Below are 26,045 nucleotides of genomic sequence, written 5' to 3' on the forward strand. Positions count from 1 at the left end.
CCAATACTTGTGTTTATGAACAAATGCCTGATAGCCCAATTACATCAGCCTCAGCTGTCCCTTGTGTTTAGCGCCAATTATCAAATGTTAGCATGCTAACACATTAAACTAAAAAGGTAAACTTACCTGCATCAGCATTATCAGTGCATCAGCATTGTTACATTATTACTGCTGTAATTCTCAGCTGGCATGATGTAACCATTTAACGCTGACTGAGAGAGGAAGGCTAGTTTAGACACATATCTGCAGTTCTCCCTAAAGAAATCATCATCACGTATTACATACTGTATGACTTCATTACGATCTCCCGTAAAACCACAAAGGTATGGTACACTTTAGTCATTCACCAGGTCTGCTCTCATTGGCTGAGGGCACTTTAGAAGACCGGGAATCTATGAGACAAAATGCCTCGGGATAAATACGTCATTTAGTGCTTTTGCGGAGTAGATGCTTTGGACTGAAATGTTCAATATTCAATAGCAAACACATGCCTTGGCCATCTTCTAAATGTTTGATTCTGCTCCTATGATGTTAAGTTAGTCTTTTTTTAGCCTTGTGAGCAGATGGGTTAAACTTAGAGTGGGAGTTTCTCTGTAAACTGACCAACAGAGGAGAACTGAAAGTGTGTAGGAGAAGTTAAACGTCCTGTAATGTTTTAGTGACAACATTGACACAAGGGGATTTCCTATAGAGGAGGTTCAACCTTGAATCACCCACATATCATTCAAACTGTGGTTTTGGTTTATTTTGGGGGTTACAACATATGCCTATAATAATGTATTAATGCAAATTGATCTTTTGGAGGTTGTAGCGGGCTCAGCTTTAAAGCTTTTAAAGATACTGGCATCATATGAAACTAGAAAACCAAAGGAATCTATTGGTACCAACCATAGCTTGTCGTGAAGGAGGCTAAATAACGCTCCAAACTTGCGCAAAATTTTGGCAAAGAAAAACCGTCATGGCCATTTTCAAAGGGGTCCCTTGACCTCTGACCTCAAGATATGTGAATGAAAATGGGTTCTATGGGTACCCACGAGTCTCCCCTTTACAGACATGCCCACTTTATGATAATCACATGCAGTTTTGGGTCAAGTCATAGTCAAGTCAGCACACTGACACACTGACAGCTGTTGTTGCCTGTTGGGCTTGAGTTTGCCATGTTATGATTTGAGCATATTTTTTTTATGCTAAATGCAGTACCTGTGAGGGTTTCTGGACAATATTTGTCATCATTTTGTGTTGTTAATTGATTTCCAATAATAAATATATACATACATTTGCATAAAGCAAGCATATTTGCCCACTCTCATATTGATAAGAGCATTAAATACTTGACAAATCTCCCTTTAAGGAACATTCTGAACAGATAAAAAAATATGAGATTGATTTGCAATTAATCATGATTAACTATGGACAATTATGTGATTAATTGTGATTAGATATTTTAATCGATTGACAGCCCATTCTTTATTATATTATGATTATGATACTGGTTTAGTGGGTGGTTCCATCGGGACTCACCATACTTATCTTCCAGCCCTCCTCCTCCTCTGACTGTCTGTCTGCCTCCACTCCCTTCCTGTACTGGAAAAGTAAAGAATACTTGAACATTGCGTAACAAACTTTCTCCCCTCAGTCTCCCTCTCCTTGTGGGTGTGACGTATGTGTGTGTGTGTCTGTGCGCGCTACTCATCATGTACCAGAGCGACTACGTGCGCACTTTTACGCAGCGCGTTCCAAAAACGCGCTCAACTCTCAGCAGGACCTCCTGGTGGGTAACTTGGGTCCATACTGGGTGGGGTCTGGGTGGGCTGAACCGAGAGGAAGAGGGGTGTGTGTGTGTGTGTGTCAGCTTAAAAGTGCCGTGCACTACATACCAGGACAGACATATTAGAAGTATTCCGGAGCGGAGTGAAGATAGAAAACAAACTTTCCAAAAAGTTTTGACGCTGAGAGATAATTACTGGAGACGAAGCAGAGGATTCATCCAGCTGATCCAGAGAAGAATCCACACAGATAAAGTAAGATTTTCACTCCTTCTCTTTTTTGTTTGTCTTATAAGAGAGATGTTAAGTTGCGCGTGACCTAACGGTTTCTTCTCTTAGAGCAGATAAAGCCTCTCTTCTTATTATTGAGGTTTATAGGATGATCCTCCACAGAGAGGGAGGCTCACATGAAGACAGAAAGAGACATTTAAGCACATTTATAAAAGGACAGACCACACCAAAAATATAGAGCAATAAAAATGCTTTTACTCCCTTCATAATAGCCTATTTTCTTGCCTTTAATGAACTTAAACTTCATTTGTCTCATGGTCTTGCAGCTCTCTGGGTGAAGTTAAGCCCTGAACTTGTTGAACTTTTGTTGCAACAAAAATCCAACATCTCTTATTATTATTGTGCTTTATAGGATGATCCTCCACAGAGAGGGAGGCTCACATGAAGACAGAAAGAGACATTGAAGCACATTTACAATAGGACAGGCCATATAAAAATATATAGCAATAAAAATGCTTTTACTCCCTTCATAATAGCCTATTTTCTTGCCTTTAATGAACTTAAACTTCATTTTTCTCATGGTCTTGCAGCTCTCTGGGTGAAGTTTAGTCCTGAACTTGTTGAACTTTTGTTGCAACAAAAAATCCAACAATCAGTTCCCCTGATCGGTTTCCAGTAGTTGATCAGATGGAGGCCTTCCAATCTCCACAAAGTTGTTTTTTAAAAGCATTTTCCATTATTCAGTAAAGAACAGTCAATTAGCTGAGAGGTATTTTCATGCCATCAGCAGCCTTTGTTTGGTTGGTTGGTGGCCAACCAGCTGCAGCTGATTCCGTTTTCTTCTCTCAGAGACCTTGAAGGATGTGCAGAGTCGAGGGATTTAAACTATTTCTTGTTTGTTTGGGTTTTTTTCTACGTGTGATATATTCCAGGCTTTTACTGTGCTGTGACATTTTAAAAATAAATTAAATAATTAATTCATTTTACATCATGGGACCAATACAGCCCAGTTGCATAGCAGTTTGTGAAATAGTCATGAAATGTAATGTATTAATTCGAGAACATAGACACGAATTTCACCTTTTCACAAAAATGTATAAGTATAAAGAACCGTCACGTAGGGAGGAGGTCGAGGTGGATGGGTGGGTCAAAAAAACGTTGGACTATTGCCCAGGAGACCGGTGTTCGTACCCCGTGTGAAACCAAGAGTCAATGTTGATTTGTAATGTAACATCTGTCATTAAGTTACAGCACTTCCGGAGTTATTTTAACCCAAACTGCGATCTTTTCCTAAACCTAACTAAGTAGTTTTGTTGCTTAAACCTTACCAAGTCGATCTATTCCTAAAATAAGTTGTTTTATTTTGAAAAGACTGGAGCGGAAATTGACACGTGCGTAACATGTTGCTGGACATTTGTAGGAAAAAGCACAATAAATTTGTTTTGAAAATCGTGCTGAGCGTCACGAAAAAAAGGGAATTTTGTGTCTATGTATATGAATCAAATAGATTAAATTTCGTGACTATTTCACAAACTGCCGTGAGACTGTGTTGACCAATATCACCAGACGTACAAGCCCGGCCGTTTAAAGCTGGTGTTGTTGCCTTGAAGCGCTTATCTCAGGGGGCCAGTGGGCATACCAGATAGTACCGGCGTGCCAACACAAACCTGACTGTAGAGAAGTGCACGGCTGCAGGGCTGCAGAGGGAGAGGGCACGGCACAATGGAAGAAGAAGTGATCCATGATAGGCAGCGGGGAGGAGAAAAGATGAAGAAGTAACACTTGTTTTCAAGCTCGGCTGGTGGCCGTATTATAAATCCATTTAAATTTGTGCATTAAAGTGTGAGGGAAGAACGGCCAAAAAATTAGGCTTGTGGAATGGCTTTTGGGGTTGAGTGGATGACTCTAATTGGGCAATTTTAGACCACCTAAGGTGCAGTTGTGAGATAACTTGGCTTTATTAAAGCCTGTGAAGACACAAATTACTAAGAAAACAGCCTGGAAAAGCTTTTGCTCAGTTGTTAGATTTGAAAATAGCCCATATATGCAGTATTATTTGGCCAATTATAATTGTATCAGCACCCCAAATATTTAGTCGCCAGTTGTCTGAGTGAGGAAGGGAAAAAGGCACTGCTTCCCAAAAAGCGTGAATCCTGTCATGCTTTTCACTTCACTTTAATGCTGGTTTCCTTTTTACTAAAATTAGAGATGGATGGAGCGAAGGCAGCACAGAACGGGTCGGTGAGCGTGACTTCATCCTTGGGTGGAGGTCGTGTTGCAATACACACATCTGACTCCATCCATTGTGTCAGTCACAATGATTATGAATGTTTTTGCCAAATATTTAGAGGATTTGGAAACAGTTGAAGGGAGGGGGAATGTCATCTGACCGGCAGATGAACTCAGGAAGTGAAGGAGTTGAAAAATCAGAAGTAACAATAATATCCTACAAGCGTACAGATGGTGCACACACACACACAGACACACACACACACACACACACACACACACACACATTCTATACTTACACATGGATTCTGAGGCGCCCCTCCCTACCACCTCATCCTCAGCTGTTTGACCTTTGAACTACATCACATAACTTCACTATCACTGCCTCTTCTTTTTTTTTTCACAACACCACAGTGCTCAGCCTGTTTGATACGCCTTGTCCCATGCAAATATTTAACCATGAAATCAATAGAAAAGTAGCAGCACTTTATCAAAGACTCTCACTGCTGAAATATGTGCTGTAACTTTCCTTAGATGACACCTTTTATCAGCTGTGCAGCCTCAATTTTTAGCTTTACTTACTTTAGCTTATACTTTGCAAGCAGAATGCTAAAGTTGAAAAAAAGACAACATAATGAGACACATTGTGATATGCAGAGAGTTAAGTAGATGTGCACAAATACTAACTGACCTTTTGGTAAATTCACCACCGGCATAGCGATTATTCTAGCTGCACCACCAACAAGGAATGGCAGTGTGTTTATCTGCTCCAACATCAGCAGCAAACGTCAGCTTGCACAGTGCTTACTACATACAATAGTAGGTTGTGTTTAGAAGGTAACACCGAAGTTGCGATATCATCCGAAAACTCTCGCGAGACTTGCTGCCTGACGACCTATCCTAACGTTAGCCATTCGAGGTCAATGCCTAACCATCTCGCAAGAGTTTCGCAACTTGGGGGTTACCTTCTAAACATGACCACAATAGCCTAGCGTTACCGCCAAAGCCAATTAACATAGCCTATATTAGCTAAATACATTATTTTTTAGGGTTACAGTGTACTTTAGGAAAATCTTTGTACAGGTCTGGAACTGAACAGAACGTCCACTGTGTGCCCGGGTGCTCCTATTTCAAGAGTTTAGCTAACGTTACGAATCCTGCTATGGCGAAATCATGACCCGCTCCACTCTGCCTCTGATTGGCTAGCAGCCTACTTCTTGCCTTCGTTGGCTGGGTTAATTGTGGTTAAGGTTAGGGTAAGAATATCAAGGCAAGACAATCAGAGGAAGAGTAGGGTGGGTCATGCCTTCACCATAGTAGGAACAAATATTGCGTCCTGCTATGTATTTGATTTGGGGAAGTTTGCATTCCAGTAAGCCACTTTCTTTTCCCTTAGATGGCAAAGTCATGACCCGCCCTTTTCTGCCTCTGATTGGCTGGTACTTGTTGCCTTCGTTGATTGGATTGGTTAGGTTTAGGCACGAAGTGTGAGACTGGTTAGGGTTAGGGTAAGAATATCAGGGTAAAAACGGAAAAAAAATATTGCTTCCAAGTAACCCCAGCCAAATTTGGTTAGCTTTAGCCTCAGTCTTTTAGCATAATGTCATGCAAATAGCCATCAAGCACATATTTAAAGCCCTTTTACACAAGTCTTGTTTTGAAATTAGTTAGCTGGAAACATTAAAGAAGTCAGCCGGAGACGCAGTTTTTAACTAACTCACAGATTTAGCGTTAATTAGAAAAATCAATCCTGCTTTTGTGTACCTCTGTGTGAAATCACAGACCCTTTCTTTCAAATATAACTAAGAATTTGGAGGGGTAAATCTGCCCCTATTATCATAAACTTTATAGGTGTTGTACTAGCATGGAAAGTTTCACAGGGGAAGGGGGACGAGGCTATAAACCAACCATCTCCTAACACATGTTTAATTAAAAACAATGCATTTCTCCTGACTATGTGCATTACTGAATCTCATTACAGTTTATGGGTGTTTTACAAGAGCTAACAAAACTCTAATGGTGCTTTAATGTTAAGGGTAATATAGATTACAGCGCCACAGCCCTGTGTGGTTTTTATGTTTAGATTGAGAAGTTACAGATGGTGAGAAAAAGGAAAGGAAAGAAGAGTATAAGAGGGAAAGTCCCTCCTCCTTTCTCCTTTCATTCTACAGTAAACACTTTTTATTTTCACTTTCCTTATGTTGACGTTTGGTGTGTGTGTGTGTGGGAACCTGATTTCAAAATCTGAGGATGGGCAGGGAGGACCGACGTATCTTCAATGTGACAAATGATCTAATTCCGTTGTGATTATTGGTGCACTGCATGAGGGTGGGGATGTGACAGTGTGATAAATGTTCGTATGATATACAGTACCGGACACCTACATCCGCAGTGTATGTGCACGCTCAGAGATATAGCCTACACACACAAACTACATTCACAGCTGAGGTGAGGCAGATGGGATCCAGCTGCTTGTAGGAGGTATGTTAGATTGCTCAGGGAGTGCAGCCGACAAGGACGAAAGGCTGAATACCCCAGAATGCTTTGAGAAAGCCTGACGACTGAGGAAACAGTTCAAGTCTGGAATGTGGAAATTGTGGGAAAATAAGTAAAAAAGGAAAAGTGCATTTGCTGTTTCATGATGGGGAGATAAAAGAAAAGGAGAGGAGGAACTGGACGAATGTTTCGTTAATCAGACTGTTATGAATACAAGTCTCGGTGGAATGAAATGTACTGTAGCGCACTGCCAATGACCTCTACAGTGTGAACATTATGTCTTTCTGTTTACTGTACGACGTTGTTGAGGCTTTCGTCAAGTTGTTGCACATAAGTTTGGTTTTATTTGTCCCTCACTGAGATTTGTGCTCTCGCCAAAATACAATCAAATGAAAGGACTTTTGTTTGTGGCGCTCACATCATCTTTTTTTTTTTAATTCAACAGCAACATCTCTTTGCAGAAAGAGCTTAGTTTAGAGCAAGGTCTGGGGATTATTCAGAGGTAAATATTTCAAAACTTGGTCAAATAAAACACAAATTATTTGCATTGATTAAAAATTACTAGTGCAGCAGTTCACAACATGGGGGTTGAGGCCCCCAACTGGGCCCCAAAGTAATCTTATCGGTCACAAGTCGACTAAAATGACAGCGTATTAGGGCCATTGTAGTGAAATTTTTTTTTTTAATTTCAGGAGTTCGTCTTATTTGTGTACCATAAAAAAGTAATTGCTTAATATGATGATTAGTATCTGCAATTGAAATACATTTTTTTTCTAAAATGTCTCCTAGAATGCCAGGTGAGCGGTTGGCAGCAAGAGGAACGTCGGATGTTGGGCGTTTCCCCGGAGCGGCCCCACCCACCAGGGTGGAGCTGACCATTCACAAAGAGGGGGAGAAGAAACAGGAGGAGGGAGGCTGTCGCAGCTGGTTCAGGAAGATGTGTCCGTGCTGCTGTAAGCGCCAGAACAGCACCTATGATGTTACAGATAAGGTGGAATTTGTCAAACCCCCAGTCCCGACCCCGGAGCCCGCAAAGCCCAAGCCTGAGAATGGAGAGGCAAAGGAAATGGAAGGTAATGTCACTGACTTATGGTGTAAATTGTGGTATTAAATTGTAAGATCTTAGTTTAGTTATATGACTATTTTTGCATGTTGCACATATCATGTTGATAGAAGTGTTATATTTCATGTCAGACCTTCCAGAAATAAAGTTGTCGGTGAGTTCTGTGGACCTGCTGAGCTCCAAGACGGGTCAGAACAGACAGGAGCACCACACCGACTTGTATCAGGAGGACGAGCTGATCATCCGCAGAGGACAGACCTTCCAGATGGAGCTGGAGTTCAACAGGCCCTTCAATGCTGACAATGACAAGATGCATCTGGACCTGAAAACAGGTATGGAACGGATGGACAGTGTCTGTGCGTGTGTCTTCGTCCCCTCCAACAGAATCTAGGATTTTTATGATAAAGAAATATCATCAATATGATCATTATCAGCGGTATTTAGGCGAGTATAGCAGCCGGGGCAGTGCATGGTTTAGGGGTTAAAAGACATATCATATCGTAGTGGGTCGCATCAAATTGCCTAATGCAGAAAAATGCACCCTGATTGCCCAAAATGGGCGGCAGGGCAAAAGGGATTAAAAACTGAGACATTAAGAAAAGCACAACAATAAAGCAAAATATATTGCTAAAACTTAAAGGGCCACTCAAGCAATTTAGCATTGCACTTTCATAAATTTGGGGGAATCACAAGACACAGATTAAAAAAAGAATGAACAAACTCGAAGCAGCAGCGGCCAAGAAATCCTGACTTTTAGACCCTTGTGTGGGTCAAGCTCCAAAAACTGGATCCTACGTCCCACGTCTTTCCATCTCAAACCTCAAGTTTGTAACTTAGACTCTCTGTTAGAACCAGTCTTCTCATCTTCACTACAGCTTTAAAACTGAGCCTGCTGCAAATTAAAAATCGCAAGTTGCGCTAATGCGTTAAATAAATTAGTGGCGTTAAAACAAATTTGCGTTAAAGCGTTATTATCGCGCTAACTTTGACAGCCCTAATAAGCAGTTAAAACAGATAGCTAAAAGCAATGGATAAATGGTTGAAATAGAACATATTTGGAACATGATGGGTAGCGTTGATGATTGAATTTATCTGACAGGGTTGTGGTTGTACATCATACGATAAATGGATTGGGAACCACTACTCTAAAGCCACAGAAGACATATATACAACACAGCTTTCACAAGTTGAGTAGTACTATCCACGATAAATAAACTGATGTGTAGAAATTATGGAGTGCCCCTTTAACCGGTAGTTGCTACAAGCCCGTGTGAAACGCAGAGGAATGAACGACTGACTCAAAACAAAGCATGGGAAATGTGTTCAAATTTAAATCGAGCAGCCGTGCAACCGTATAGCAACACCACAAGTTTTGGATTCCATCCACTACCCCAGAGTGTTTACGGCTTCCAGACAGACCACAAGACACCGGACACCTCGCTCTGGTATTCACCCGCCTCATACTACAACGATTCACTACACACTTAGGAATAAACGGCCCTTACATCACCACAGAGAGGCGATTTGCCGTCACCCTGCTGCTTAGATAGTTACATGGGAGGAGTGGGGGGTGAAACAGAATCGGCACATAACTATCTAAGCCATCTGAATTTGACAGGCTCCCGTTACCGCTGCTTTCACGGCCGCATTTGCAGGGAAAAGGTTCTAAGTGCTGCACTAAGAGCGGGGCTTTGTATCGCTGTAGCTTCCTAAGCTGTTATTTTGTTCAACTAGGAAGCTGAATAGAGATTCAATTTTCAATAAAAGGTGAGGTCGACCCAGCAGAAAAAGAGTGTTTTTCATTGATTTCCTTTGCACATGTCCTCAGAGGTCAGAGAGGAAGTCCTGGCTGCGGTCGGATAGAGAACAATGGTTTCTTGATCAACTCCATATTCGCTTCAGCAAATGGCAGCTAAAGCCCAGCAGGGTGTCGCGGAGCAAATAGCTCAGAGGAAAGCATCCGATGTGTCTTAATCACACCAATGGTACTTTGAAATAACCCCTTTTTTTCTTAAAGAGAGAGTTTGCACAAAGTTGTTTTCGTAGTTAGTCTTTAGCAAAACATCAAGCTGAGTAAAAAAGGGAACATCTAAGCTAATAAAACACTCACGAATGTTCTTGGCTTTCTGCAGAGATGTGTGCGTATGTGCAGTGTGGGAGGCTTTCCAGAGCCCAAATGTTGTTTACTCAGACAAACTATGCACCGCCGGGTGAAGGGCTGCGATGCATATGTGGTTTACAGTTTGCTATGGTTGTGTCACCCACTGGGAACAGACTAACAATTACTGTGACATGAATGATCTGTCCACTGCTACATCTGCTATCTAACTTTATTTAATCCAAACTTTCCAAGGATAGCTGAGAATCGGAAGAATTGTAAAGCACTTTGTCAAGCTGCATAACTTGAGTTTTCAAACGCACATATAAAGCAAAAAATGTTATTCAAAGATACTGTTGACTGCACACACATGAAAATGTACACCTTTATGTGCATATACACACACATATAGGAGCATGCTGTAGCAATTGAACTTTGAATGTTTTCCATCTTATTCACATTTGGTGCTTCAGTTGTGTTGTTCTGCCCTGAAAGGTCATTCACTTCAAATATCGGAATGTGTCTCTGAATTGCAGACGCTGTGCTATGTTTTCTTTTTATCTTAAGGGACATACCATTAAAAACTCACTTTTTCAGTGAGCTTGTGCACATACATTTGGATATCTGGAGCGCCTACCAACCCACAAACTGTGAAATAAAACAGTAATTTTTTTTATGGGCAGCTTAGATCAGAAAAGATGTGATTCAACAAGCCATTCAGATTTGGCTCCCCTTCCTATGTCACATGCAGGCTCATTAGAATATATCACCCACAGCTTGAGAACTACCTTTGCAAAGGTGCAACATATTTTTCGCGCAAGCCAATCAGAGCAGACTTGGCTTTTTCAGGGGGCGGTTCTTAAAGAGACAGGCGCTAAAATGGAGCGTTCCAGACAGATGTTGAATACAGGTATATTCAAACAGACAGTATGAGACAAATAAAATGTTTTTTTAAACATTAAGACGTGTAAACATGCTCTAGTAGAAACCCAAAATACAAGTATGAACCTTAAAATGAGCACGATATGTCCCCTTTAAGCTTTATTTGTTATTAATCATTTTCATATAAAATGTTTTGCTAGGTATTTTGTTAACTAGATATTTTTGATAGCAACACAGTTGCTGTAAACCACTGTTCGGTCTCTTGTCAAGAGTTAGATGAGAAGATTGTTACCACGTTTGTCCGTTACATGTGAAGCGGTGCCCAGAAAGGTCACTCTTGCACTTATTAATAAGAAAGTAAGTAAGTTAAGTAAGTTAATAACTTATTGATTAATGAGCTTTAGAGGTGTTGGAAGGTTAGCTGTTTTCACTTTTTTCACAGTCTTTATGCTAAGCTAAGCAACAGTCTCAAGGCTTTAATTTCATATTTAACATGAGCGTGGTATCAACCTTCAACATCCAACAACCATATTGTACTGCACCACCTAAAAGCATAGCCTGAAATGCATTGTAATACATCAGGCTTTTGTTCATGGATATCCTATATAACATAACCTATAACCTCTGTTGTGTAGGTCCCCTGCCCTTGGTGGCCAAAGGCACCCATGTCATCATCCCACTGGTGGATCACCTGGAGGACGAACGCTGGGAGGCCAAGATTGTCGAGCAGAACGGCAACAAGATCAAGCTGTCCGTCAACTCGCCAGCCAGCGCTGTGATCGGCCTGTACGGGCTCACTGTGACAACCAGCTCTTCGAAGGACGAAACGGCAACTACTCACGACTCCAGCAAGAACATTGTCATGCTCTTCAACCCTTGGTGTGAAGGTAAGATTGGCAGCGGGTGTGAACAGGGCAGCGGGTTCACACAGATCCACGGGAAGGAATGTGGAAGAGGGGAAGGAAAGAAGAGGAGTTGTAGGTGATAAGAGGAGAAAAATGTAGGAAGAAAAGACAGACAGCGTTGCGTAACATGTCTGGAGTGAATTATTATCTGGCTTACTATTAAGTTTGAGGCGGAATAGCTTGAGAAAAATCAATATTTTACTTGCAGGAGAACTGTCTGATACAGCCCAATTACCAGGGAAAGTGTTCCCAGAGCAGAGCTGCTGTGTTACGAATAGCCTCTGCATTCTGATGGCACAAAGTCTGTCTGTTTTAATCTGTGAGAGTAGCCCTGGTATAATGTAACACATGGGTGAGAAAGGCCAACTCGATCCATGGGCGTGTTGCTGTCCGTCAAAAAAGCTGCAGCGTGACCCTGTGAGAGAGTTACGTAACTCCCGCTGGCTGTGATTCAAGACTGCTGGCTCACTCGTCGTGTCATTTAAGCACAGCGTTGATCTCAGTTTGGGACCAAAACAGTTTGTGTGTAAGATGAAACAGACCTTCAGTGACCTCATTTATGAAATGTTTGCACATAAAGATAGGATTTTAAACCTTTGAGTATGCATAAATCAAACACTCCTTTTGGTTCATCAGTATTTTCTTATTTTCTAAATAGATAGATAAAAGAGATCCATTTGTTTTTATTTTGGCCACTTGGGGGCAGTGGAAACAAGCTGTAAACACAACTGACATATTATCACCTTTTAAGTTAATATGGCTAACATGTTATCAGACTGTTGCCTATATACACACCCAGCAGAGCAAGAGCAGAGCAGAGATTCTCGTGAATGCAATATCTCCGGAACGCCTGGAGGCAATTCTTTAAAATTTGGCACAAACGTCCACTTGTACTCGAGGATGAACTGGTTTGATTTTGGTGGTCAAAGGTCAGGGTCACCGTGACCTCACGTCCGTCCCATTCTTTTGATATCTCGGGAACGCCTTGATTGAATTTCTTCAAATGTGGCACAAACGTTCACTTGGAATCGAGGATGACCTGATTCGATTTTGGTGGTCAAAGGCCGAGCTGACCCTAACCAATTTGGTGCCCTATAGGGAATATTTTATGTGGTGCCCTTCTGCCTCTTTGTCTTCGGACGTAACTCAAGAATTCATATGCTAATTGTGACAATTTCACACAAATGCCTAACAGGATAAAGTGATGACGTTTTTGACAAACATGGATGTAAAACTGCAACTTGACTAGTTGGTGGAGTAATTCCAGTGTAAAATTATGCATACTAATTATTTTATTATTGCGCTAATGAAGCCTTAGGAAATGAGTTACATTATTTATTCTGCTGAGTTCAGTATGCTGAGCACTGCAAACTATCCGCACAGGATATTTTGACATAAAGAAATACATTTGCAACACAGCGAAATAAAAAAAAATGTGGACCTGGATTTGATAAAAAATGACGCTCTGTCTTTCATTACACTGTGGCTGCTTCTGGCAGCAAGCCCAATCTCCTCTTCCCTCTTTCAATCTCTTCTCCCCGAGACCAATCTCTCCCTCGCGCTCATAAAATTCAAAATCCTACAATTACTGTATAAAAAAAAGAAAACGCCGCCATGGGGGCGAGCTCGCAGTAATCCTGCAGCTGGTGACAACCTGTCCTCACCCTCGCTTTAACTGCCTCAATGTGTATTTCCTGCTTTTATATGCTTCTCCCACCCAGTACTGCTCCCCTCTTGTTATCTGTTGAACCCGACCCCTCACTCCATTGCTCTGCTGCTCTGTTTTCTAGCCTCCTCTTCTGTCATATCCTCCTGTGTGCCTTTTTTCTCCCTACATAGTAGAAATATTCAGCAAGAAGAAATGAAAACTGTAATTATCACAGCTGCCAGACGCAGTCAGCCTCAGCCTCTACATTCTCCTGTAAAATCTCAAGACACTCTGTTACGCTCCGCTCACCCTCCCCCCCTTTTCCCTCCCAAGCATAAAAGCATAACTTCCCCTCTTATTCTCATTCGTCCCTCATGACTTCGTTAAACCCCTTCCTTCCACTTGATTTTTCTCATGTCCATCTTGAACACTCTGATACTTTTTACTGCTGGTAATCACGCTGGTGGTGGCAGCAGCAAGAGATAACAGCTAAGGAAAAACAAAGACACAGATTTGTGATTTCATGTCAGGGGGGTGCACGCCCAAGACTCTACAGCTGATCTCATTCAAAACAGACTGCTTCCCATAAATGAACATGGGCCCCTCTGCAAGGCCCATGGAGTCATTGTGTTTCCTAACCGTTTCCTGGCCTAGGGGATTCTTTCACAGAATTTGTGAAAAGAAATCACATTCTTAAGTGGTCCAGTCACTGAAGAGGTGATTAAAAGCATGGATTCTGGGTTACTTTTTCTCACAAGCAGAGAGGAAGCCAAAGAAACATAAGTAGAGACTGCATCATTAAAACAAACCCTACAGTTCTACGAGAAAAGTTTTTCCTTGTGAAGGCTGGTTTAATAGGACTAACTTCAGTTGTATGTAAAAGCAGGAAAACTTAAGTGTATACAATGTAGGATAAAAAACTGTCTAACGCCAGATTTATTGTCATGTCTTTCCAGAGGACGCGGTGTTCCTGGATGACGAGGAGGAGACAAAGGAGTACGTTCTGAATGACATCGGGAGGATTTACTACGGCACAGAGAAACAAATAGGTGCCCGCACGTGGAACTTTGGCCAGGTACGGACTATCCACACAAGATGCGACTCAAAAGTGCTGAATTTATGGTTCATGAATGATCATGACATCATTGTCTGTGGCACGACTCCGCCCATTTGTTCTTACCGAAGATGTAAATCTTTAAAACAGGGTCACAAATATATAGTTTTATTTTTAAAGTCATTTTCTAAAACAGCTGGGCACTGTGGTTTTTATTAAACGTTACTCAAACCGGAGTAAACAGTGTATTTGTTGGGAACTACTTTTAACTGCGGATTGATACACATTTGGTGCACTAATGAGTATTTCCAGCAGCAGCTTTTCCAGTCCATTCTCATGGAAAAATCCTTACTTGTTTTTTTTTTTGGCTTTATTAATTATAGGTTGTACATGCTTTTAGTTATGTTTTAGTAGCCTTATCAGTCTTCCACCATCTGCCATTGTCAACTTTACCTCCATTTCTACTGAGAGAACAGCACCATAATCCTGTTTTGTGCCATAAAGCAGTCCATAAATGTGAAAAACTGTGAAGCATCAGCTATGACAGGGGGGGCATTTTTTTCACCTCATATAGCCTTTATGAAGTGTATATTTAACATTACCATGTTTCATGAAAGTAATAAACTGACAGAGAGGTCAGAGGCTCGCACGGACGCATACACATGCTGTTATGTCCACAAAAACAGGTTATAAACTAACACCGTGTCCTAACTGGATGCGAGCGTCCGACTATCGCGCTGCATCTGACGCTCTCTGTCCACACTGAATCCGTTAAATATGCACATTCTGTTACGTCATGTAAACAAACCACGTACATATCAGCTGTGTGCTCCAGATCTGACTGGAGCTGGAGACGAAACCACTTAAAAGATGGGTTAGTTATCTTCCTACATTTGTCGCCTACTTTTTAAACAGAAAACACACGTTTTATATTGTGATATTTACTGGAAATAACATACGATATAGCCAACCACAAGTAGGTTGTTATCTAGTGATCTTCTCAAGCCAGCTGCCACCTTATTATGGTTTCTGTAGTGAAATGAGGAGGTACTGGAGGTCACAGATAACTAGATAACTTAGTTTTTTTGTGAGGAGAGAATTCAGCTGAGGGGGCACAGTGACCTTTCTGGACGGGCCTGGACCCCCAAGGCCCGTCCCTAACGCCGACGCTGCTAATTTCTTTTGCTGATGATTTCTGCTTTTTTGGCTGTAGTTTCACGAGGGAGTCCTGGAAGCATGTCTGTTTATCCTGGAGAAGAGCGACATGCCTCCATCTGGTCGAGGGGATCCCGTCAACGTGGTTAGAGTTCTATCTGCAATGGTGAGTTTAGATTTATATTAACATCACACTATCTCAGGATGTTAGGAATACTGAGGTCAGGAGTCCCCCGCTGCTCATAGCCTATTTCATTTATTCAGCTAACCTGTTGATTGTATTTCGGTAAATCTATGTTTCCCAACATGAAATGCTGTTTCAAAGCCGTCTTCTCACTGCCAGGAAAAAATCATGATGGGAAAATAGAATTTATTTGTTGGTTTAAAAGCAGTCAAATGTAAAGGTTCTCTATACGATATCCAGAGCATTAATAGCAGTAGACAACTATTGTCTATGTAAAGATATAGAGGAGTAATGTCTACCTGAGCAGAGAATGAAGTCACTCTCCCTCTGTGTGTGTTGTAATCAGAGCTTCTCTGTGCTTTGTTGACACAGCTGGCTGTTTACTGCAAGTGTCAAAAGATAACACAAAACACTGCACAGTGAACATTATCTAAAAGCCGAACTGTAGTATATATAGTATACTGTCAGACACAAAGGTAGGCTAACGTTATGGGTTTCATTTAGCAAGATACCGGTAGATTAAATATGCAGTATCTGTACGCTACCTTTCAAAAGTGGCAGCACGCCCCAGAATGCTTCGCGATTCTCATTCCCTGTAGCAATGCTCCCTATCTCGCATTTAGCACCTTTAAATATATTAATGAAATACCCTCCATGTGTATAGCTATCCTCAGGTTACTAAAAACAAAACAATTTTCCAGGACCATTGCAGAGGACGTGACCTCAGTGTCTTCATTAGTGGCTACGGCCCTAATCATGTTCTGCTTGGGAAATTATCACTTTAATTTGTAAATGAGAGCAGGCATTTTTAAATGACCGTGTCACCGTCCTCTTTTCAGATAAACGCTCAGGATGACTTTGGGGTTCTGGTGGGGAACTGGTCTGGGAATTACGCTGATGGAGTCTCTCCTTCGGCATGGAGCAGCAGCGTGGAGATCCTGAGGAAGTACCACTCCACCAACGGGACGCCCGTGTCATATGGACAGTGTTGGGTGTTCTCTGGGATCACTACAACGGGTGAGTACGAGGAAAAATAAAACAGAGCAGCCCAGTCGCACAGCAGTTAGTGAAATAGTCGGGCAATTTAATGTATTGATTTGAGTAAATAGACCCAGATTAAAAAAATGTTTTGTGATGTTCAGCATGAAATCAATTCATATGTAATCCATGTAATTGTGAAACGGGAAGTAATAAAGAGCAACCATCGCAGCGTAGGGAAGCGGTTGGGGTAGATGGGTGGGCCAAAAAACATAGGACGTTCACCCAGGAGACCGGTGTTCGTGTCCCGTCTAAAACCAGAAGTCAACGTTGATTTATTTGTCGCGTAACTTCCATACTTCCGGAGTTATCTGAACCCAAACTGCGATCTTTTCCTAAAGCTAACTAAGTAGTTTTTCTCACGTAACTTCTGTACTTAAGTTACGCCACTTCCAGTGTTATTTTAACCCAAACTGCAAGTTTTATTTTGAAAAGACTGGAGCGGAAATTGACATGCGTCATTTTATGGAAAGTCGTGCTGAGCGTCACGAAAAAAAGGAAAATTCATGTCTATGTATATGACTCAGATGGATTCAATTGACTTGACTATTTCACAAACTGACGTGAGATTGTGTTGAACAGAGAGAGTATGTCATAGTGTGTGTGAGAGAAAAATGTGCGTTTATTGGAGCTTAGAGGGTATAAAGCTATACTTCATGATAGAGGTATGTGAAGAGACGGCTCTCTGGGTGTGTTCTGTGAATGTGTGTGTGAACAGCAAACGCCACAAAGTTCCCCGAGTTCACGTGAATTTGGTTAACAGTCAAAAGATCATGACCAAGCCCTTTTCATTAGCTCTCACTGCTACGTAACAGAACACTTCATTCATTGTGCGTGCATGCAGGGTCCCTCACACGGCAGCTATAACTGACCTTAGCACCTGATAGCAAGCCGTAGCTCATCCACACCCTAAATACCTCGCATTGGCATTCCAGTCATACCTCCTATTTTGTCACAGACAGAGCTACATGTGTTGCTTTCAGTCAGCCAGGATAATAAAGTTCCACACAACCATGCAAATGCCATCACAGTAGAAAAGTCATTATGATGAAGTCTTAGCATCTGGGAACATAATAATTCAATTATCAAATGATCTCGTAAATTGAGTTTTAATGAATCTACCTCTGTCTGTCTTTGTTGCCAGTGCTGCGCTGTCTTGGCATACCCGCCCGCAGCGTCACCAACTTCCAGTCTGCTCACGACACCGATGTATCCCTTACCACAGATGTGTACTTCGATGAGGATATGGAGCCCATCGACTACCTCAATAGTGACTCTGTGTGGTAAGATGTGTAACTTTACATGGCCGGGAGGACACCGTGCTAGGGAAATCGCCTGCTGCTAAATCCATACCTTAGGAATGCAACGTATATTTAGATCTGCTCCGAAAGCAGTCCTCTCTAACTTGAAACCTCAGAGACGTCAGGCTTGTTCGATTAGTTGCAACTCCTCTCAGACTGCGGAGGCTAATCTGGAATCTATCTGCTATCTGGTGTTACTGTGTCCTTAAAATGTCCCTAGAATGATGGATGCCATTTCTTGTTCCTCCCTAGCAGGCACCAGTACGCCAGGCACCTGTTGCAATGCAGCCATGTTAGCAATGTTAGCCAGCTTCATTCGTATCAATAATACGATCCATACTTGCTAATTCCTGATTATCTTTTTTACAACATTATATCCATACTTGCTCCACAAACGTTGTGCAGCACACAAGTTCATAAAACCACAGTAACACAAATCTGAATGCTTCGAAAAAGTTTAAATGAAGAATATGTTATGCAATTTTTAAAGGGACAGCGTATAGGATTTGGCGGCATCTAGTGGTGTGTGTGGTTGCAGATTGCAACCTCCGCTCACTCCTCCCGTTCCAAGACTGCGGCAAAGTGAGCCGCCGAGTGCAAAACCAGGGTAACGCCGTTCGCCTCGCTCAGGGGCCATCGTTACCATAGTAACACTACTTTAGGAGTAATGGAAGTTTTGCACTCTGCAGCTCACATTACTGCAGTTTTTCAAGCGTGTCGGAGAACTACGGTGGCCTTTAGGTAACGTAAAAATGCAAAAGGCTCTCACAAGGTAGCCACGCCCTAAATCATCCCCTGCTTTATGGTCTATTTGACTCTAAATGGAACCATAATTTACTAAATGAACATCATGCTGTATTGAAGAAGACTTGAAACTAGCGATTGAGACCATAAACTCATGTTTACAATGTTTATTAAGGTAAATGACAAATTGTATTTGTCTGTTAGACGTGAAGCTAAAACAGGAAATGGTTAGATTAGCTTAGCTTAACTAGCCTGGTCCAAAAGTAACCAAATCTAGCCACTAGCACCTCTAAATATATGGTTATATCTCGAACAAAGGCTGAAGTGTAAAAATGTGGACGGATCCAAGCCAGCTGTTTCCTATTTCCATCTATCTTTATGCTAAAATAAGCTAACTAACTCTTGGCAAAAAAGTGTCAAACTTCTTTAAATGGGATCTCAAATGAACATAATTCAATCCCATCTAGGAACTTCCACGTATGGAATGACTGCTGGATGGCGAGATCAGACCTGCCCCCCGGTCACGGAGGCTGGCAGGCTGTTGACTCTACTCCCCAAGAAACGAGCCAGGGCACCTTCCGCTGCGGCCCCGCCTCTGTCAACGCCATCCGCTCTGGCCAGGTCTACCTCAAACACGACTCGCCGTTCGTCTTCGCTGAGGTGAGTGCTAGAAATTGGCAAGTGTTCCTTAGTTCCCTCAAGGTTCATTTTGATGCAAAGTGAGAGGAAGATGGTCAAACTAAACTAAAAGGTGGTCTTTGGAACTGGAATAACTACAGTATATCAGAAACCTTTTGATTTAATAGATATAATTTAGTGCTTCTCAGCAGACACAGTCTCTCGCTAGATCAAGAACAGAACTCACCTGTTATTCACAGCGGAATAACAAAGATGGAATTTCTTTCCTATCTGCTTGTACGAAGCAAAGATTAATAATAAATAAGAGTGATGCACACTTTGGTTCAACTCCGTCATCAGTATGAAAGGCTCATGTACTTGTCTGTACGTTTCTATCAGGTCAACAGTGATAAGATCTACTGGCAGAAGAACCTGAACGCTACTTTCAGCCAGATCCACATTGAGAAGAAAGCAGTCGGCCACTGCATCAGCACTAAAGCGGTTGGCTCTGACGAGCGGGCAGACATCACACATCTGTACAAACACCAAGAAGGTACTGGCAAGCATATTGTTATTTGCATTTCTCCCTGAGATAGATGTTCCAGAACCAGACAGAAATATTTCTACACTACCTGGAACAATCTTAAAAATGTAATGATTTCATACTTTATTGCTGCGTAGATCATTTCACTGTACATTCCCCTCATCTGACCCCTCAACTGTTCACTTGCTCTTATTAAAATATGCGTCTCTGTTTGCTTAGTTTGGAGGACTGTGTGCTGTATCTCTTGTATCTGTCAATAAATCCTGAAACATCAGGCGTAATGATGTCCACTCACATTCTCCTCCCTCTGTTCCAGGTTCGGAGGAGGAACGCATCGCCGTGGAGACTGCCAGTCGCTATGGCAGCAAGCCAGAGGTCTACTCCATGGCCATGGCAGAGGATGTGAGCGTAGAGGTGAGGATGGAGGGTGAGGGGCCCAGGATGGGTGCCGACGCCCAGCTGAGCATCCTGGTGAAGAACCTGAGCTCGGAGCCTCGTCGGACCACTCTGCACAGCCAGGTGGCTGTCATGTACTACACCGGTGTGCTGAAGGGAACCATCAAGAAGGAGCAGTTGCTTGTGGAGCTTTTGCCCAATGAAGGTAGGCTTTCACACTAAGCTTAAAAGCTGCAGCAATCAATATTTTCATACTAACAATGGATCAAATGGCCACATGTATGTGAAAGAGCTCTCTCACAGTGACAAACTTACAGTTATCATCCAACTTTGCAGTTCTGTCAAACAAATCTGTTTGCAATCAAACCGCAGACAGACTAGAGCCGTGATTTCACTGCATGATACGGCTCTGCTCAACTCAACTTTTGTTACGAGGTCCTTTTCTCTCGCTGTGTTTCCACTGTGGAAAGTACCTCCTCAGTGTAGGCGGGATTCTCAACAGATCGCCATAGCAGCAGCACATGAAACTGTTGTGGCATCGTCTTCAACGGGACACTCGCTGGACCTTTCAACGGCAACCAAACAGAGAAACGTCTGCACTTCGTCAATTGTGCGGTGTAGTTTACGGTGTAGTTTTGCCATTTTTAAAAATATGTGTTGAGTGAATTAAAAAAAATTGCGGTCATTATTGACTTCTAGTATTGGCTCAGCTCACTTGGAACCTCGATGGTAAATCAATGGTAAATCACCATGTAGACTAAGTTACACTAACCAAATTTGCAGGACCATCAGAGCAGAATCTTGGCCTCAGAAAGGCTAAATAACAACAACAACAACAACAGCAACAACAACAACAACAACAACAACAACAACAATAACATAAGGCTTCTGTTTCAAAATCAAAGAATATATGTATTAATCACAGCACTGAGCACTCACATAAGAACGTAGCACTATCAGAGCGCTAGATATTTGTTTAATTTATGAACGATTCTCTAAAATCAGCTGGGAGAGGCACGTAGAAACGTCTGTTTGCGGCTTGCAGCTCCCTCTCTCTCTCTCTCTCTGTCTCTCATTGACCTTCGCTTCTCCGTCTCTTCCCTTCTGTCTGTGGATCGCTACAATAGAGGGGAAATGGAATTATGGCCAAATGTTCTATTTACTGCCACGAAAAGCAAGCAGGAAAGGTTTCCTGTTTGCAACCTTACACACAACAAACAGCGTTATCATTAGCATTATTATTCTAGTCACATGTATCTCAGCCAGTCATTTTGTTTTTACTGTTTTTGTATAGATAAATAAAACTTAAACAGAGGATGATCAATGAGCAAAAAAAAAGAAATGATTCAATGATCAGTCGACGATAAGCCAATCCGATTTGACTATGTAAATTCTTAGTCGAGCCATCCCTAGTCTATCTATTAGCCACCATAAGCTAAAGGTCATACAAGGCCAGAAAAGGCTGCAGCAGCGAAACCCCTGAGAATACTGAATTGAGCAAGGATATGTTTCATTGCTCATGACTTTTCATTTGTAAGGGAAGAATGTGTTTCTTGTTTCACAAGTGAATAAAGTAGTCTCGCTTTAATGTAATTTAATGCACTGGAACAGCCAGGGGAGCTTGTTGTTTCCTCCCCGATTCCAGTCTTCATGCTAAGCTAATAGACTAATAATGCAAAAGAAAGCAAAAAGAGTTGAGCCCAGACCCTTTTCTGTACCTCTCCACACAGAAAAGACCATTGAGTGGGTGCTGCCCTACCAACAGTACCAGAACCAGCTGGTGGATCAGGCAGCTCTGATGCTGACCCTGTCTGGAAGAGTCAGCGAGACCCAACAAGTATTAGCCAACCAGACCACCTTCAGGCTCCGCACACCTGACCTCAACATCACGGTAGGTTTTTGATTTACTGCACATTTTTAGGATTACTTCTAGTGTGGAACATTATTACAACAGCGTATTGGGGCCATTGTGGGTAAATGAAATAAAAATATATACGGAGCAATAAACTATAATAACACTTCTTTAGGAACAATGAAATTAAGACGGTGGCTGGCATTACCACGGTTTTGCACTCTACTATTTTATTTTGCACTCTAGTTTTTTTCTCCTAAATGTATAACTTCTAATATTTTTTTCTCATAAATTTGCCACTTTAATCTCAGAAAATATCCGTGTTTTTTTTTATCGTAAATTTACACCTTTTAATCTCGCAAATTTGTGAGTTTTTTCTTTTAAATTTGTCACTTCAATCTCAGAGAATATCCATCTTTTTTTCTCGTAAATTTACAACTTGATAATCTTGCAAATTTGTGAGTTTCTTTCTTGTAAATTAGCCACTTTACTCTCAGAGAATATCCATGTTTCTTTCTCGTAAATTTACGATTTTATAATCTCACAAATTTAATTTTTTTTCTTGTAAATTAACCACTTTATTCTCAGAGAATATCCGTGTTTTTGTCTCGTAAATTTACGACTTTATAATCTCGGAAATTTTAGTTTTTTTTGTTGTAAATTTGCCACTTTAATCTCGGAATTTTTTTTTTTTTTTTTTTTCTGAATATTACCCCCTCCCCCAGCTGCGTAATTATTATTTTCCTTACCTACAATGGTCCACTTCACTCTGGAACAAAGTAAACTTATAGGAAAAGGTTTTGTTCAGCCCTCCTGACTCATTTTGAATTACCTTCTTGCAGCCTTTGGGAGAAGCTTATGTTGGTAAGGAGATGGCAGCTAAGATCACCTTCACCAACCCCCTGCCACGTATGCTAAAGGCAGTGGTGTTCAGAGTGGAGGGCCTGGGTCTGCAGAAGGGCCATGAAGTGGTTGTGGGGTAAGAACATGTGACATTTCCCTCTCTTTCTGCCTCCGTATCTCTTCCACCCACACATTTCCCTCAACATTTCCTTCGCCAGACTAATAATGTTCCACTCCTCTTTTTTTCCCTCTCAGCGATGTGGGCGGCCACTCTACAGTGACACTGACGGAGCACTTCATCCCCACCCAGCCCGGACCCAGGAAGCTGGTGGCGTCTCTCGACTGTAAACAGCTCACGCAAGTGCACGGTGTGGCAGATATTGTCGTTCTCGAGCAATGAGAGGCAACATCACTTTTTACTCATAAATATGAACTGGGAGCCTCTAATTATATGAAAAGTGTGCCAAGTTCCTGTAAACCATCCTGTTTGTTTTGTACTGCAGCAAAAATATTATATATTTTTAAAACTATGTATAGACAACTAGCAACTGTACTGTACTGTACTAGCATTATCAGTATTATTTTTTTACTTAAAATAATATAAATTCACACTTCTGCCTTGCTCTGAAATGTCTAAACTGTGGTGAAGTATGCTGCAGGGTTTAAGTGCATGCACGGCAAAATGAAGTGCTTTAATTAACAAGTATATTGAAGTTATAAAACTGTCATATTACAAAGAATGTTCTAACACTAATGCATTTCAAGACACTGACATCAACACATGTGAAGGTGCAGGAAGTCAGGTCATGATCATTGCTTGATAATGTAAATACTGTATGTGTATTATTCTTATAGCTCGTCATGAGAAGTGTGTGAAAGGTGTTGTCAGACAAAATGAACCTCACGTGGCTTACATGAAGGAACTGTGACATGTTTTTAAAGGGAATGCAAAGGGCACATTATTAAAACAGGGCTCAATAATAACGATTGCCGCTCGCCCGGGGCAAGTAAAGTGCCACGTTGGGCTCGTAAATCTAGCGACTCAATTGCCCAATTGGTAAAAAATATTGAAACAGTATTTTTCCGGCTGATGATGGAAGTAGCTAAAGAGTGAGCCATCTCGCTGCCTTCTCATCCCTACTGTCGATCGGGCACTCGCGAGAAAAATGGCGCCAGCTACAGAGAAAGTTTATGAGCTGAAGCGCAAGCGAGCATTTCAATTATCCTGGAGACAGGAGTTTAGTTGGGTGGCATTAGAGGATGTGGGCAAATCTCCAGATTAATTTACTTACATAAAGATTAAACATGACAATTAACTTTGTTGTTATTAGATAACTGGGCAAGTAAAACTTTGGGCAAGCACATTGCTGACCCACCTGCCCGACTGGGCAAGGGAAAAAAAAAGTTGAACACTGTAAAAGTTTTTTCTGTCACGTTTGACTGAATGTTTTTTTAATTATGGTTATAAAAAATAAAGTAATTTTTTACCAACTAATGATGTAGATTTCCAAAAATGTTAATCTACGATGACGATCTAGGACATGGCTAAAAGGTTGTTTTAATCACCAGATGAAACTCGTAACGCCTCCTTATTTGAAAACCAACCACTCATAAAACTCTCCATTTGCCGAATACAAACCTATAAATGCTCCCTTATGAAGAATTCTACCCGATGTTGTTGTTGTGTGTGTTTCTCCATCCTGTGTGTGAAGTCAGCTTTACAGTACATATTGTAACTTACCTGCAAAATATGGACTTATCACTGCTGTGAATTCCAGCACACCGTATCAGACCACAGTGGCCTTAATTCACCTTAGCTTTACCCAGTTCACTGGCTTGTTTAACTTCAGCACTCAAAGTACAATGTGAAGGAAAAGTATTTTAATAACATTACACTATTTATCTACCAGATCTACCTGGAATGTTTATTTTTCTGTATTGTTTGTGTTGTGATGGTAATAAAACTTACACTGACAGCCTGACTACTGAGTGACTCTCTACTTCCACACATCATCGGACAAGTCTTTACTGGATAGAGGTGGAAGAAGCTAACTTTATAATGTTATCCTGAGATCAAGGAGGAAGCAAGCGGCTACATGTACTTTTCCATTACGGCAATCAACCATTTTTCAGCCGGAAAAAAATTGTGTGTTGCATGAGGGATGACTAATTCAGGTGACACACCTTTGCTGCCTTTCATCATTCAAGATGTTGATGACTGACATATTCACAGGTACTTCAATATGTGGTATTCTATCTTTGAATAGTAAGGCCAAGTTAAATATTAGGTAAGGCTTGGCTTTTCTCCACCATATTCTGATTCATCTCTTTGTGTTTGATTTATTGCATAATGTAGTGATGTCATCTCTCTTTTGACTGACTGCACATTAGCTGCAGTTTTTGTAACTAAGTATATTTACTCAAGTATTATAGTACAATGTTGTGCTGCATGTACTTAATGCTACTTTATACTTCTATTCCAATCCACTGCATTTTAGAGGGAAATATTAATTGAAAAAATATATATTATTTTTACTCCACTGCATCTATTTAACAGCTATATTTACCTGCTACTTTTCACATTAAAATGTTACTTACAAAAAACAATAATACATCAGTAATAATAAATGATAATATAACACTGACGGGTAATTCTGCTGCTGAAGGAGTACTTTTACTTTTAATTTCAAAGTTTTGTTGAAAACACCGCTGTACTGTTGTTTTTTTATTTAGAATTTGTTTGTACCTGTTATGTATTAGTGGGTACTTTTAATATTCTAGTATTGCTATTTTTACTTAAATATAAGATTTGAATATTTCTCCAACCACAGTGGAAGGAAGATGGTGGAAAACAAAAGGAAGTGGAACATACTGTACGATGTCCTGTAGTTTGAGCACAGGCAGCAGTGGTAGAATGTAATCAAATATGCAGCATTTCCTTTATATGATTTGTCTACTTTTCAGAGGGAAATATTGCACATTTTACTCCACTATATTT

General features: G+C 41.2%; 1 protein-coding gene across 2 annotated transcripts; it reads left to right on the forward strand.

The window, feature by feature from the left end:
- Positions 1-1,814: 1,814 nt before the first annotated feature.
- Positions 1,815-25,029, forward strand: tgm1l1 (transglutaminase 1 like 1). 2 transcript variants are annotated; one of them, XM_037787477.1, is made up of 14 exons: positions 1,815-2,021; positions 7,512-7,795; positions 7,917-8,117; positions 11,401-11,652; positions 14,275-14,393; positions 15,586-15,693; positions 16,551-16,728; positions 17,894-18,032; positions 19,262-19,454; positions 19,812-19,965; positions 20,273-20,557; positions 22,083-22,243; positions 23,047-23,183; positions 23,303-25,029. In XM_037787477.1, the coding sequence occupies exons 2-14, from the start codon at positions 7,513-7,515 to the stop codon at positions 23,445-23,447; spliced, it is 2,355 nt and encodes a 784-aa protein (XP_037643405.1). In that variant the 5' UTR covers positions 1,815-2,021; position 7,512; the 3' UTR covers positions 23,448-25,029. The 2 variants fall into 2 exon arrangements, with proteins under 2 accessions (XP_037643405.1, XP_037643406.1); XM_037787478.1 differs by having other exon boundaries at positions 7,926-8,117.
- Positions 25,030-26,045: the final 1,016 nt, after the last annotated feature.

Source organism: Sebastes umbrosus, chromosome 12 (genome assembly GCF_015220745.1).
Source record: "Sebastes umbrosus isolate fSebUmb1 chromosome 12, fSebUmb1.pri, whole genome shotgun sequence".
Taxonomy (NCBI): Eukaryota; Metazoa; Chordata; class Actinopteri; order Perciformes; family Sebastidae; genus Sebastes; species Sebastes umbrosus.